Source organism: Oncorhynchus clarkii, chromosome 13, assembly GCF_045791955.1.
Source record: "Oncorhynchus clarkii lewisi isolate Uvic-CL-2024 chromosome 13, UVic_Ocla_1.0, whole genome shotgun sequence".
NCBI classification, from domain to species: Eukaryota; Metazoa; Chordata; class Actinopteri; order Salmoniformes; family Salmonidae; genus Oncorhynchus; species Oncorhynchus clarkii.
In genome coordinates this window covers 29,117,918-29,134,425 of record NC_092159.1, presented here as the reverse complement: position 1 = coordinate 29,134,425, position 16,508 = coordinate 29,117,918, and the positions used below count along the sequence as shown (strand labels likewise).

The 16,508-nt window shown below is 39.7% G+C and overlaps 1 protein-coding gene across 1 annotated transcript; it reads left to right on the top strand.

Moving 5' to 3' along the window:
• The first annotated feature begins 277 nt into the window (after window positions 1–277).
• Window positions 278–14,460, top strand: LOC139364489 (zinc finger protein 180-like). Its single transcript, XM_071101276.1, has 2 exons — window positions 278–613; window positions 12,018–14,460. The coding sequence occupies exons 1-2, from the start codon at window positions 352–354 to the stop codon at window positions 12,854–12,856; spliced, it is 1,101 nt and encodes a 366-aa protein (XP_070957377.1). The 5' UTR covers window positions 278–351; the 3' UTR covers window positions 12,857–14,460.
• The last annotated feature ends 2,048 nt before the right edge of the window (window positions 14,461–16,508 follow it).

Genomic DNA, 16,508 nt, shown 5'->3' with positions numbered 1-16,508 from the left:
AATAAAATAAACATTTCATTATACTGCGTTGCCCACTCCAGTCAGCAGATGGCGATGTGCGTCTTCTAGGTTCAGGCGACGCTGCCAGTGTGACGAATAATCTAGTGGACGGGACCCTCCAACAACAGCTAGTCAGACACCTCTGTAGCTTTCTAGCAAACATAGCTACAACATTCACGCTCTTTACACTGTTTTGGTGTATATTAGTCGCTGTGTATTCAACACACTTCTGTCGTATGTACTTGTTGGCCCATTTAATTATATATTTACGTTGTTCGTCAGCTAGCTGGTTTGCTAAATTAGTTTAGGACTAGGCTAGTCGCTAATGCTAACTAGCTAACATCCCCGAACATGAGTTCACTAAACTACTCTCCTCCTGATAAAGAAGAGGAGGTCTGCTGGACGGAGAAAGAAGGTATTGTGAAAGAGGAGGAGGAAGAGAAGGATGTTACAATACAAAAACAAGTAGAGGGTGAGGCTGTTATTGTGAAAGAAGAAGAGAAAGACGTTTCAGTGAAAGAAGAGGAAGACGCGTTCAGAGTGAAAGAGGAGGAGGAGATGATGACTGTCACATTGGAGGAAGGAGAGGAGGTTGGAGATCTAGTTAACACCAGTAAGTACTGTCTCTGCAGTCGTTGAACCAATATGCAGTAAAGGGGTTCTACACTTTAATGTTGTTCTGTAGGAATGGCTGAAGCTACACTGTAACGTGTAGAACATCAATAGTGGACCATCAACAAAACGTTAAGAATTGATCAAATGCATCCAATGACAATGCCTGAAATACTGTAGTCCTCAATATCTCCCATTAGATTAGCCCTATATGTAGTCTTAAAGGGGCAATCAGCAGTTGTTACATCCATTTTGGGACGTATACATTAATGATATGTGCCCATCTGTTTCTTGAATAATTCACTTATAAATGCCTCATGAGCTTAGTTCAGCTGTTGTACCCCATCAGAACCCCAAATATAATATTTTTTTCTGTTATCAGTCAGCTAGCGTGCTGGTTAAGTTAGAACTAGCCTAGCTAGCTAACATCTCTGACCATGAGGTCACTAAGCTACTCTCTTCTTGCTAAAGAAGAGGTCTGCTGGACGGAGAAAGAAGTTATTGAGGAAAAGGAGGCTGTTACAGTGATAGAAGAAGAGAAAGTCTTCCTCTTCTTTCAATGAAACGACGTGTTCAGAGTGAAAGAGTAGGAGGATGTTACAGTAAAAGAAGAGGAGGCAGAGAGAGGAGGATGCCGTTTTTGGAATGAAAGAGGAGGAGGGGGAGATGACTGTCACATCAAAAAAGGAGGAAACTGGATATCTGGGCCCAGTTTCCCAAACGCATCTTAAGGCATCCAATTGTTCTAACAGTGAATTTAGCCGTAAGATAGTTTTGGGAAACCGGGCCCTGATTAACACTAAGTACTGTCTTAAAAACAGAGACAGTTGTGGGACTGATGTGTGGTGTTAAATGGGAAATAGCAATTGCTACATTTAAATTATTTATTTATAGGCATTGATTATTGAAGAATATACCACATGCCCCATGAGCTTAGTTCAACTGTTGTACCCCATCAGAACCCAAAATAAGCTTTTTTTTACTCCAATGTTTAGAAACAATGTAAATCAACACTGTATAGCCTCAACATGGTTAAAACTATGTTGATATCATGGATGGTCAGTCCTTGTATCTAGGAATTTGAGAGTAGTTACATTTCTCCAGCCCCATCATCATCTTATTACCAAAACAGTGGTGGAATTACAGCTTTGTTATTGTTTGAACTGCAGATTGGTTGGTTGATTGTTGTGTGGCTTTTTAAAGGGACAACCTAGGATTTAAACAGAAACAAAATGGCAGCCCAGAGACCTAAGCTGTGTTTGAATACTCATACTAACCGTACTATTTGTGACGTGAATTGAGTATGTATGCTTATTAAGGCGGCAGGTAGCCTAGTGGTAAGAGCTTTGGTCATAGTACGATGTAGTAATTATGCCAAAAGTTTCTGGATGTTATACTACAGTTACCAAAATACAAAGTTTACATGCAGAGGACACTTTCTGTGTTTTTAGGGCCCAAAATGCAATTCTTCAGGAAATGGGCGTGGCTTCAAACATTTTTCAGATTAAGAATAAAATGGTGGAAAATATGCAGCTGAAGTCCGACGAGAGAGCGGATACAAACGAACTGCTTTAAATAATTATGACAAATTTTAAGAAAATGTTGATTAATGTAATGACTTCTTCAAATAAGTTACGTTACACGTTATGTTAACTACACTATCCTTACAAAACGCATAGCATATCTTTACAGCCGTATGTACCGGTATGTCAGCTAGGTACCTAACGTTAGTTGGCTACTTATACATCAAACTTGCCAGTATTCTAACTACATTCTAACTAACTACCCAACGTTTATTGACCTGATTATTCACGTCATTCTTAGCCAAGGGGTCGTGTGCGTTCTCAATGGACATAGTTCATTCGAGGGCGTTTGTAAATTCGCTCTGGCTCTCTAGTCCGATTTCTCGTCTGAGTGTACCAGAGCTCAGAATAATGAATTTACTAGCGCTCAACACCCATTGAATATGTCCAGGTGTCAGTAAACGTAGGCAGAAAAAGCTCAAATTAAATTGTTGCCAGCAGCCCAGTTAGTCATCAACACTCTGGATAACATGAAACAGCCTAACCAGCTCTGCTAGGGAAAGTAAAATGGTCAGAGTGAGGTTCTCTCATTTGTGTCTAGCAAACTATCCAACGTTAGCCAGTTAGCTTGGGTGCTTTACTGTCATTGTGAGGTCAGAACTCTTGGATCGACCCTACCCCTCAGCCATATAGTATTAGTTTACAAACAGTGGCGTTATACAAGCTTATGTTTTGGTTTCTGGTGGGGTAATACGGTTGAAACATTTGAGGCATTTATAAGTTATATTCAAGAATCAATGGTTATATGGTAAATGGGTCTTTCTACAACTGTCAGTGTAGATTTCCTGTTGGGGTCAAATTGTTAGAGCTGTTGATAAGTCATTGTATAATATTCTGGCAATTTTGTCTTTTCTTAGCAAGGTGTTGCTAAAATAATGTTAGCCCGCTAACTAGCGATTAGCAGCTAAGTGTATTAAGTGTCAGTGCAAACATAGCTAGCTAATACTGCCTGGTACCAGTGCTGTTGTAGGCCTAGATAAGCATGCTTGGAATAGGCCAAGTATGAATATGTTGGCTAGCTGGCTACATGAAGTAAGAAAGCATGTAATGTAACATCTAATTAGGGTCACCTGGAAACAATGACCAACACTTTTGTTCCTACCAGGTCATCTTCTCTGAGGTTTATTGTCAGTCTACACTCATCAGGTGTATTGCTGCCACCTTCTGTACAGGGTTGTAAAAAACACCCCCAAAATTTTTTGGGGGGGAAAGAACAAATCATACTAATTAAAATATATAATAAAAAATAAACAGTTTGACTAGTGCAATTTCTCACTTGAGCTATAAACACAACAAAGTCCACCTTCTTCACTATTAGTGTGTTGGGATCCTTCTCCTGCATGGCTTCACTACAGACTGTGGGACATCCACTACCTTCTCCTGCATGGCTTCACTACAGACTGTGGGACATCCACTACCTTCTCCTCTCTCCTCACTCCTTCAGCGATTTCACTGCCTCCACATAGGACACCCGCTGGATGGGCCTGATCATCCTAGCTACTGTGACATCCTTCATTCGTACAGGGCACTCTGAACTCGGGAGCGTGATTCCCATCACAATTACAACATGCTTCATCTGACTACGACATATTTATTCCTTCGGCAAACACTTGCCACGTGTCCAAACTTTTTACAATTGTAGCACTGCAGCGGCTTCTGTATATCTCACTTACCCACATTTTACATAAGATGGGAAAACCACTTCACAAAACCACAGTAAAACCTTCCGTCTATCATTCATTTTAATCAACGTGCGTCTACCTAAAATGTTATCCCTAAACCACAAAAGGCTTTCTCCTTTTGTGCTGTTGACATACGAAATCAGCATCATACCACTCCTGGTCACTTGAACTGATTCCACTTTACCCAATTCATCCTTCACCATCTTTGAAACCGTTAACAGGTCACCCAAAATAACATCCTTGCTGCTGATTCCCACTCTGACCCTAAACTGCTGTTCATTACCAACTTTAGCCCTTTTCACGCCACTGTTCTTCACCATCCTCCATGCAGTCTCAACAACTGTACTCGCGCCAAGAGAATCCCACAATGCTTCCTCCATTGCTCCTCCAGTCATCCCCTGAACTCCCTCGCTCTGTGCTGTGAAAGATGTGAGAGTTTGTGTTCTCGAAGTAGCGTCTATATTATAATTCCATCTATATTGTTCTCATTCCATCTATATTGTTCTCATTCCATCTATATTGTTCTCATTCCAGCACATCTGTTGCTTCACCAACTTGTTATCCCTTTCGTCTACACTACTTGCTGTCATTTCCCTTCCTGATTTCCCTCTCTTGGATGTCTCCACCATGCTCCTACAGTCAGTAATTCCTCCCTGGTTTATTAATTGGTAGTCAAACAACAGTATATTCAAGGTGCTGCACATTCTATTCCAAATCTAGAATTAGAATCGTCATTATGTTTCCATGATTTCAACAGTTCACCAGTTAACTAAGCCTATAATGTGGACACCAAGGATGTGGTTACCAAGGAACTTGAAGCTTTCAACTGCTCCACTACAACCCCTTCGATGAGAATGGGGGTTTGCTCAGTGTTTAGTACTTAGCTTAGTGATGAGCTCAGTGTTACTTCTATGCTCGCTTTGAGGAAAGTAATTTAGCTCATCTGGTAGGCTCATGTCACTGGGCAGCTATCGGCTGTGCTTCCCTTTGTAGTCTGTAATAGTTTACAAGCCCTGCCACATCCGATGAGGGTTGGAGCCGATGTTCAAGGGGTATATCAATCTCCCCAGGGTAGCAGTAAACGTTGAGAGATTTGTCCACAAAGGGTTACCCCTCCCATAGGTGGCTCATTATTGGGATTCATTGCTGATTCCTACCTATAGCTCACTATGAAGTGTCTAGTGATACAGGTTAAGTGCCCTGTTGGAGATTGGTGGTTGGTAGTGGAGTCGAGGGAACAAGCAGGGTTGGACACGGCCATGTTATTATCCCACACTGTCTCTGTGGTTCATTTGAACCCCGATCCTGGGAATTAGATTTGATTACAAATCGTCCCAGTCTGTTTGTCCCATTTCCAGCAAGGTTACGAGGCGCTTTGTCATTTCCAGAGTCAGTTTATTTTGGTACTGTCCATATGTAGCTTGTTTTTTGTCACATAATGGCTGAATAAGTGGAACATTTTACCTGGAGCTAACTATGCAGAGCATAGCGCATGTCAAAGGACTTTAGCTTCCCTCCAGGCCTGAGGGCACACGCTCTCTACTAGGCTTAAATTAAAGATACAGAAAATAGGAGTGGCAATATAGTCCGCTATTATCCTCAGTAATTTTCCATCTAGATTGTCAGACCCCGGTGGCTTGTCATTGTTGATAGACAACAATTATTTTTTCACCTTTTCCACATTGACTTTATGGAATTTTAAATTACAATACTTGTCTTTCATAAGTTGGTCAAATATACTTGGATGTGTAGTGTCAGCGTTTGCTGCTGGTATGTCATGCCTAAGTTTGCTAATCTTGCCAATGAAAAAATCATAAAAGTAGTGGGCTTTGTGATGAATGAGCCATCTGTTTCAGTTAAATATTTCCCAAAATTGTATGTAAGGTTCTCCAAAGATTTTACCAACATTCTTTGTCATTTATCTTTGTTTCATTGTGTAGTTGTTTTCTTTTTATTCAGTTTAGTCACATGATTTCTCAATTTGCAGGATGTTTGCCAATCGGTTGTACAGCCAGACTTATTTGCCATTCCTTTTGCCTCATCCTTCTCAACCATACCATTTTTCAATTCCTCATCAATACACTGGGATTTAACAGCTTTTAGTCATTTTCTTAATGGATGCATGCTTATTAGTAACTGGAATAAGCAATTTCACAAATGTGTGCAGTGTCTGGTTGCTCCTCAATACACACCACAGAGCAGCAAATGTTCTTTACATCATCAACATAGGAATCACGTGTTTTATTAAATAATTGAGACACACAAATGACTCGAGGGAGCCAGAGATCAAGATAGCCTAACCATAAGGAAAAAAACTCTTCCTCCTCACGCTGCTGCTGGCCTTCGTAAATTCTGACGTTATGCTCCTGAAGTTTTCAGTAATAGGCTACAACAGCAGTCGGCAACCTTTTCCATTTGGTGCCAATTTATCTGACCATTTCTACTGATCTGGAGCCAGTTATGATTTTCATATTCACATTTTACTGGAACAGTTTCATTTAATTTATGATAGTAATAATAATTATAATAGTCTTTATCTCAAAATCATTATCTGTGATTAATCTATATAAATTGAAATGAAAATTATACAAATCTAAATAATGTTTATTGCCATTGCCAACTATGTAAAAATATTCTACATAAAGCCAACAAATAAAAACATCTAGAAAATATCCAGATAAAAATAAATCACATTGGCTGTGCATGGCCTGTCTACATAGAACTTTAAACAGTGTATCAACTTTCACCTAGGTCTGTCCAAAACGTGATAGCAACATTGTATAAAATATTCTGGGCTCTCAGTTTCCTGCACCAGTGAGTTTGGGACAGACACCGCTGTCGGCTATTTGTGTAAGGGTTAAGAAGTAATCAGGTATTTTATGACATTTCCACTGGATCAGAGCATTACATTTTTCCCTTTCATGTCGAGTGGTTATCAAGAGTGAGAGCTGGAAATATTTTACAAATACTTTGAGGAACTATTGTCATTCGCCAATTGATTTTAGTAAGACTTTGGTTACTTGGTGTTTCAGGTGAAGAAAAAATTACTTTGAGAAGCTTCACAACCCATTAGTGGTGGTGCGTTAAGACAATCAGAAATACTATCAGTCATCCCCAAATGGGCACATTTTATAAACCTACATTTACGCGCAGGCCTTAACATTAAGAGGAGTTTTTCAAACCAAAGACAATGGATAAATTAACAAAACTGACGCATCCTGCGGGGTAAGGTCTGGGTGGTCTGCCATGGGCCGTTTGAGTTGGTATCCGTTTGGGTCGGCATGGGGAATGATTGTATTTCCCAATAGTATGTTGTACCGAAGTTGACCGACTGAAAGGGAGTGTAACTTTGATTATAATTACTCTTCCCTGAAGGAGGGAAACGAGTTACAACACCTGTTTGGCCAGGCCCCTTCCTGGGTCCTCACGCTCATCACCTATGGAAGGCGGGGCTTCCAGTGAGGCACGGATTTAATAGTATGTTGTACCTAGTTTCTCTCCTTCAGGGAACATTAGTTATAGGCATAATGTTAAGCTTGTCATAATTATGAACTTCAACTTAAATACTGGATCTTGCTGTCGGACAGTTTTTTGTATTCAGATCTCTGAAATGCTCTCTAACTACTTAACATTTAGTGTCTCCTTATGTTACGCTGGGAAAACAGTTTTCCAGAAATCCTAAATAATTTCAGAGTTTGCTAAATCCAATGGTTCTAACCGAGTCACCTTAACTTTATTGACAACACCCAAATGGATACTGTCATTAACACAGTTCTTCAATAATTACACATAATTCTTTATACTGTAGCTATTTAGTTATAGTCACATAATCAACTATCATCAGCTGATCCAGGAAGTCATTTTCTGAATTCCAGTCACATGATGTTGACTCACTGGCGAGTACAGTCCACTCATTTCCTCAACACGCTTGATATCCTCCTCCAAAAAGTTTACAGTTATTACAGTTGCTCTCTTATTTCTTCTTGCTTCTTTGAGGAATACCAAGCCATGGCTCACTTGCCAAGCTTGATTTTTGTGTGTGGGATTTGTTTAGGGCAAATCCCACACAAAAAAAGCAAGATTGGAAAGTTACATTGGAATTCAAGTGGATTTCATTATTTCTCTTTCACCCTTAGATCAACATGATGGAGTTCTTGTAAAACATTTTATTTGTATTTTTTTTGCCTTTTTAATGGAATTGAGATTGTCGTATTTACAGCATGAGTTCTTTGTTCACAGTAATAGTGAACACCATTGTCTGATTTTCTGTATATTGCAACAACAACCAAAGTGCTTCTTCATTCATTGGTCTGGTAAAGACAGTTATGTCGTGCTCCATGTTGGATCCAACATCCCTAACAAATTGATGTTTATAATGTGTTATTGTCTGCTTGATTTACGGTAGTGTCTCGTTAGTCTGTTTGGACACAGAGATTCTTACCTCATAATGTGTAGAGAACTGTTCCTTGATGGATAGGGTATTGTACAACACACAGAGCTATTTTCCTTTATTCAGGACATTTAGAATGACAACACATTAATCAAATCAAAGCTCATTTGTCACGTGTGCCGACTACAACAACTGTAACCCTTATTGAAATGCTTACTTACAGGCTCTAACCAATGGTGCCAAAAAAAGAAGAAGAAATTAAACAACAGTAGAAAGACATTTGAAAAAAGAGTAGCAAGGCTATATACAGACACCTGTTAGTCAGGCTTATTGAGGTAGTATGTACATGTAGGTATCGTTAAGTTGACTATGCATATAAGATAAACCGAGAGTAGCAGCAGCGTAAAAGAGGGGTTGGGGGGGGCACACTGCAAATAGTCCGTGTAACCATTTGGTTACCTGTTCAGGAGTCTTATGGCTTGTGGGTAAAAACTGTTTAGAAGCCTTTTTGTCCTAGACTTGGCACTCCGGTACCGCTTGCTTTGCGGTAGTAGAGAGAACAGTCTATGACTGGGGTGGCTTTGGTCTTTGACATTTTTTCGGTCCTTCCTCTGACACCGCCTGGTGTAGAGGTCCTGGATGGCAGGCAGCTTTGCCCCAGTGATGTACTGGGCCGTACGCACTACCCTCTGAAGTGCCTTGCGGTCGGAGGCCGAGCAATTGCCGTACCAGGCAGTGATGCAACCATGCTCTCAATGTTGCAGCTGTAGAACCTTTTGAGGATCTCAGGACCCATGACAAATCTTTTCAGTCTCCTGAGTGGGAATAGGTTTTGTCGTGCCCTCTTCACGACTGTCTTGGTGTGTTTGGACCAATCTAGTTTGTTGTTGATGTGGACACCAAGGAATGTGGACACCAAGGAAGCTCTCAACCTGCTCCACTACAGCCCCATTGATGAGAATGGGGCCGTGCTCGGTGTTCCTTTTCCTGTAGTCCACAATCATCTCCTCCGAGTAGTCTAGTGGGATTATTGACAAAATTATCTGGTGATCAGGTTATGAAATGTCATGACAAAGACATTTTAGTTTCCATGTTTCACCTGAAATATTAAATGATATACAGTGGAGAGAACAAGTATTTGATACACTGACGATTTTGCAGGTTTTCCCACTTACAAAGCATGTAGAGGTCTGTAATTTTATCATAGGTACACTTCAACTGTGAGAGATGGAATCTAAAACAACAAAAAAATCCAGAAAATCACATTGCAAGATTTTTAAGTAATTAATTAGCATTTTATTGCATGACATAAGTATTTGATACATCAGAAAAGCAGAACTTAATATTTGGTACAGAAACCTTTGTATGCAATTACAGAGATCATATGTTTCCTGTAGTTCTTGACTGGGTTTGCACAGACTGCAGCAGGGATTTTGGCCCACTCCTCCATACAGACCTTCTCCAGAACCTTCAGGTTTCGGGGCTGTCGCTGGGCAATATGGACTTTCAGCTCCCTCCAAAGATTTTCTATTGGGTTCAGGTCTGGAGACTGGCTAGGCCACTCCAGGACCATGAGATGCTTCTTACGGAGCCACTCCTTAGTTGCCCTGGCTGTGTGTTTCGGGGTCGTTGTCATGCTGGAAGACCCAGCCACGACCCATCTTCAATGCTCTTTCTTACTGAGGAAAGGAGGTTGTTGGCCAAGATCTCGCGATACATGGCCCCATCCATCCTCCCCTCAATACGGTGCAGTCGTCCTGTCCCCTTTGCAGAAAATAATCCCCAAAGAATGATGTTTCCACCTCCATGCTTCACGGTTGGGATGGTGTTCTTGGGGTTGTACTCATCCTTCTTCCTCCAAACACGGCGAGTGGAGTTTAGACCAAAAAGCTATATTTTTGTCTCATCAGACCACATGACCTTCTCCCATTCCTCCTCTGGATCATCCAGATGGTCATTGGCAAACTTCAGTCGGGCCTGTACATGCACTGGCTTGAGCAGGGGGACCTTGCGTGTGCTGCAGGATTTTAATCCATGACGACGTAGTGTGTTACTAATGGTTTTCTTTGAGACTGTGGTCCCAGCTCTCTTCAGGTCATTGACCAGGTCCTGCCGTGTAGTTCTGGGCTGATCCCTCACCTTCCTCATGTCCATTGATGCCCCACGAGGTGAGATCTTGCATGGAGCCCCAGACCGAGGGTGATTGACCGTCATCTTGAACTTCTTCCATTTTCTAATAATTGCGCCATCAGTTGTTGCCTTCTCACCAAGCTGCTTGCCTATTGTCCTGTAGCCCATCCCAGCCTTGTGCAGGTCTACAATTTTATCCCTGATGTCCTTACACCCTCTCTGGTCTTGGCCATTGTGGAAAAGTTGGAGTCTGTTTGATTGAGTGTGTGAACAGGTGCAGTTAATACAGGTAATGAGTGGAGAACAGGAGGGGTTCTTAAAGAAAAACTAACAGGTCTGTGAGAGCCGGAATTCTTACTGGTTGTTAGGTGATCAAATACGTATGTCATGCAATAAAATGCAAATTAATTACTTAAAAATTATACAATGGTATTTTCTGGATTTTTGTTTTAGATTCCGTCTCTCACAGTTGAAGTGTACCTATGATAAAAATGACTGACCTCTACATGCTTTGTAAGTAGGAAAACCTGCAAAATCGTCAGTGAACAAATACTTGTTCTCCCCACTGTATAGTCCTAGGTCTATATTGTTCTTAGGTGAAGTAATGGTCCTACAGTAGGTCTATGTTGTTGTTAGGAAAGGTTATGTTAAACACTTAATGTACAAACCCTCATTGTCAGGCTGATGGAAAACCTAGCCAAAGATAATTTTAAGTGTTTTAAAAAAAAAAGTATAAAGCAGTTGATTTGCAACAATAACACAAAGATTATATTAAGCAGGACATTCAAGTGAGCCTTACACTTATAATCCAAAGTAATGTGAAATGCACTCAGAAGCAACCTGTAACTGGAGGCTATTTTTGCTGTCAGCCTATGAGAACTGCCCTGAGTTTTCCCGCACGGTGGTGAATTAGTGAATAGACACAGAACTTAATGTGAGTTTCCTTGAGTAGCACTCCTGATCTTGTGCTGTAATATTCAGAATACATTGTGGGAAACTAAAATCTTCGCTCACCATTTTTGCTCCTGGCAGATATACTACATCCATAACTAGTGGTTTCCTCATTACCAGATATACTACATCCATAACTAGTGGTTTCCTCATTACCAGATATACTACATCCATAACTAGTGGTTTCCTCATTACCAGATATACTTCATCCATAACTAGCGGTTTCCTCATTAGCAGGGAGGCGTTTCTGCAACCAAATTGTGTGTGCATCGCCCTCGTGGTGCACAGAAAGGGGCCTATTTTGGAGAACAAAAGTTGTCTGGCACACTGCTTAGGATTTCAAAAACTTGAACTTATTTCTAGTTACCACAAATGTGAAAACAAGATCAAATATGACTTGTTGCTAACTTGACTGTCTTAATTGTGAAATAATTGAACAGATGTCAATTGTTGTACAACTTCATGGTTATTATTTATTTCTAGTCTACAATCATCGATGTTACAACTGTGGAAACAAGGGAAAACAATACAATTGTCATACAATTTACCAGACGTCAGTTGTTGTACAACTTCATGGGTATGCTCTGTGCATCACCTTTTACCTCAAATAAACAGTGGATTTCTGCTGTTGTGGGCATTTTAACCACCTGTCTGACTTTGTTCACACAGGAGAGAGACAAGACTATCGTGGATCCTCTGTGGAGCCTCAACAACACCATGATGCTGATGAGGCAGAGAAAAGTCTCTCCAGATCAGAACTCCTCAAGAAACACCAGCGAGTACACACAGGAGAGGAATCTTACTGCTGCTCTGACTGTGGGAAAAGATTAAACTCTTCAGTAAAACTTAAAATACATCAAAGAATCCACACTGAAGAAAAACCTTTTGGCTGTACTCAATGTGGGAAGAGTTTTGTTAGTTCTAGTAAACTGAAGAGACACCAGAGAACACACACAGGAGAGAAACCTTATAGCTGTGATCAATGTGGGAAGAAATTTACTACATCTAGCTATCTAACTATACACCAGAGAACACACACAGGAGAGAAATCTTATACCTGTAATCAATGTGTAAAGAGTTTTACTCAGCTAAACAGCCTGATAGTACACCAGCGGACACACACAGGAGAGAAACGTTACAGCTGTGATCAGTGTGGGAAGAGTTTTACTAAATCTAGCTATCTACCTATACACCAGAGAACACACACAGGAGAGAAACCTTATATCTGTGCTCAATGTGGGAAAAGATTTGCCAGATCTAGCTATCTAACTATACACCAGAGAACACACACAGTAGAGAAATATTTTGGCTGTGATAAATGTGGGAAGAGATTTACCAGATTTAGCTATCTAACTATACACCAGAGAACACACACAGGAGATAAACCATATAGCTGTGATCAATGTGGGAAGAGTTTCGGTACATCTGGCTGTCTGACAGAACACCAGAGAACACACACAGGACAGAATCTTTATAGCTGTAATCAATGTGGGAAGAAAAATCTGTGACCAGAGATAATCTGGTAAAAGATCTCTGATTAAACATCAGAAAATACATGTTTCATGATATCAATGAAATTATGTTTTTAATATTGTGGAAGTATTTTAGTAGCGTCAAAATGTAGAATGTTTTAACATTGTAGTTGCAGTATTTTAATGATGTCACAATGTAGAACCCTAAACATTTGCTCTGAATTGAAAGAGTACTATTTATGAGATTTAACTAAATGTGACTAACAAAAATAGAGTTGTGTTACACTTACCACGTTGATGACCCACTTGAATCAAAATGCAACACTTCAAAATGTTTAGGTTTTCAATATATCCTAAACTGTTTCTACATATTGGTTATTGATTTGGACACGTTAAAACTGTGTTTTGACACTGCGCTATTCCCACTTAGCAAAATGTAATTCAAAAGACGTTGAAAAGACTATGCCCAACGTCCAATATATGTTCGGTTATAGTTGAAAGTGAAAGTTAAAAAGATGTATTTTCGGGTCGTTTTTTTAAATTACTTGAAAACAACAACAACGTACTTGCAGCCTATACACATGGACGCAGTGTAATGAATTGGTCTATAATCAATTTGATTAACAATTCTACATCCCTCCAGTATTTATTGACAACATTCAAGTGCTAATTATCTTTATTCCACTACTGAAGAAGCATGACACAAATCACCTCATATTTCAAACATTCAGCCTGACAAAAGATACATGTTTTATTATTCCATGCCTCACCATTAAGTTCATTATTGCCCACACATATTAACAAAGGGGTGTACATTTGCTTTTGATATTTCATGTTTACAATTCATGTTACATTTAGTAATCATAATTATTTATGCAACCGACTGACAATTTTTGGGTACTATTATATTGAATTTGTTATCCTGCTTTTAGAATATCAGGGATCATTCTCAGATGTACCAACCCACATGTTCTAGAGCATGACATTTGGGGACTGGGCCCCGATCCAACAACATGCCTATCGGGATATTGCAGGAGTTTGCTCTTGAAATCAGACACAACTAATACAATTTGATTTGAGTTTCATTTGGGCTCGTTCCAAGGGAATGAGAGTTCTAAAAGCTAGTGAGTTTTAGCAGGACGAGAGTTCTAGAAGCTAGTGAGTTTTAGGATTCTATAGAAAGTAAAAGGAGAAAAAAAATGATATGATTGTATATATTTTTTTCATTTATGTTTTGTGGTTGGACTTTAGCACGTCTAGCTCGTTAGCACGTAGGATGCACTGATTGGTGTCACCTCGTTAGTCAGTATGTGTTACACCTGTACTGGCTTGTCCATCTGGTTAGTGGGAAGGTGTTTCACCTGAGCTTGTCCAGGTTCTATTTAAGAATGCCTGGCCCAGTGCGCCAGTTGTCTTGATAGATGTGGAGAGTCACCACCTTTTTGGTTTGCTTCCTGTCTAAGTTTGGTGTGGGTTTTTCTTTTGTTTGCCTCTTGGGCAGATTTACTGGGTCTCATGGTGGGTGTCTTTTAGGTCCCAGTTGTTCTTACTAGTCAACTTTCAGTGGACACCCCTATAGTGTCTTTCAGAACCCCTCCTAAAAAACAAGCTTATATTTTGGGTTGGATATTGCATCCAATTAATATTTTAATCAATGGAATTTCCTTATGCTCATTAGTCTTTCAGTTGTTAGTTCTGTTTTTTATCTTATGTTTGTTGTTGTTAATATTTCAGTTTATTTTCATTGGTGTTTTCCTTTGAAATCATTGTGTTGCATCCAAGTCTGAAATGTGCTGTATAAATAAAGCTTAATTTGATTTGAACATATTGTAAAACAAATTAACCCAATGACCGACCAATCAAGAATCTTGCCAAACCAATAAACAAAAATGTGTAAAAGTAACACATTTCTTGGTCCACCTTAGTCTGAAAAAACAGTATCACTTTTCCAGCCTGCTGAAGGCGTGGTGGAGTGGTAAACAACACCCCCGGCTCTACCAGGGGCTTGAGGTGGTCTCCCACAGCTCTGCTTATGTCATGTTGTGGCCTTGCTGTTCCTTTTCTTGACTGCAACACGGAAAGAAACACATTTAGTCATATTATATAAAACACTCAGGGCCGGTTTCACAGATAAGGCTTAAGCTTAGTCCAAGAACAAAATGCTTTTTTTAAAGCGACTTGCACAGACTTCTCTTAAAATAGTAGTAGATTTAGCCTGTTCTGGACTCAACAAAGCCGATTGCAAGAGGGCAGATTAGAGCTACTTTAGGACTAAATGGAAGCTTAAATGAATCTTTCAAAGAGGCAGGTTTAACTTCTGCTTAGTGTTTGTGAGGGAGCCTGAACTATTTGTAATATTTAAGTGAAGACCAACATGCATTACAGAGGCCAGCCAGACCAGTACTTGTGGATAGGAGGCCTTTACCCAATAGAAACACGGTCTACTAATAGTTACTACATAGTAATATGGTCTACTAATAGTTACTACATAGTAACACGGTCTACTAATAGTTACTACATAGTAACATGGTCTACTAATAGTTACTACATATGGTGATTTGGATATATGTTATATATAACATTACATTATATATAATATGTTACTACATAGTAACATGGTCTACTAATAGTTACTACATAGTAACATGGTCTACTAATAGTTACTAAATAGTAATATGGTGTACTAAGTTACTAGTTAGTTACTTAGTTACTAATAGTTATTACTATGTAGTATGGTCTACTAATAGTTACTAGTTAGTAGTAAGTTACTAATAGTTAGTACATAGTAACACGGTCTACTAATAGTTACTACATAGTAACACGTCTACTAATAGTTACTACATAGTAACACGTCTAATAGTTACTACATAGTAACACGGTCTACTAATAGTTACTACATAGTAACACGGTCTACTAATAGTTACTACATAGTAGCACGGTCTACTAATAGTTACTACATAGTAACACGGTCTACTAATAGTTACTACATAGTAACACGGTCTACTAATAGTTACTACATAGTAACATGTCCTACTAATAGTTACTACATAGTTACTACATAGTAACACGGTCTACTAGTAGTTACTACATAGTAACACGGTCTACTAATAGTTACTACATAGTAACACGGTCTACTAATAGTTACTACATAGTAACACGGTCTACTAATAGTTACTACATAGTAACACGGTCTACTAATAGTTACTACATAGTAACACGGTCTACTAATAGTTACTACATAGTAACACGGTCTACTAATAGTTACTACATAGTTATATGATCAGAATAACTTTTTATTCACTCCAGACATAAATCCCACAACAGCTGAGCAGCGAAGATACAACAGAGCTCATATCCACACGAGAGGGATGGTCCAGCGTATGTTTAGAGTATGGAAAAATAGATTCCAGTGTTTTCACAATACACTTCGTTTCAAGCCAAGAAGATGCTGCCAGGTCATCATTGCTACAGCTGTGCTGCACAACTACCTGAAGCAGCATGACTGTCCTGATCCTCCCATGATCATTATCAAGCAGATGTACCCGTGACTGAGGTAGATGTGTCCATGACTGAGGCAGATGTATCCGTGACTGAGGCAGATGTATCCGTGACTGAGGCAGATGTATCCCTGACTGAGGCAGATGTGCCGTGACTGAGGCAGATGTGCCCGTGACTGAGGCAGATGTTG

Coding starts and splice junctions, on each gene's coding strand:
- LOC139364489 (XM_071101276.1), top strand. CDS start 352: ATGAGTTCACTAAACTACTCTCCTCCTGATAAAGAAGAGGAGGTCTGC. Junction 614..12,017: donor TGGAGATCTAGTTAACACCA/GTAAGTACTGTC, acceptor TTGTTCACACAG/GAGAGAGACAAGACTATCGT.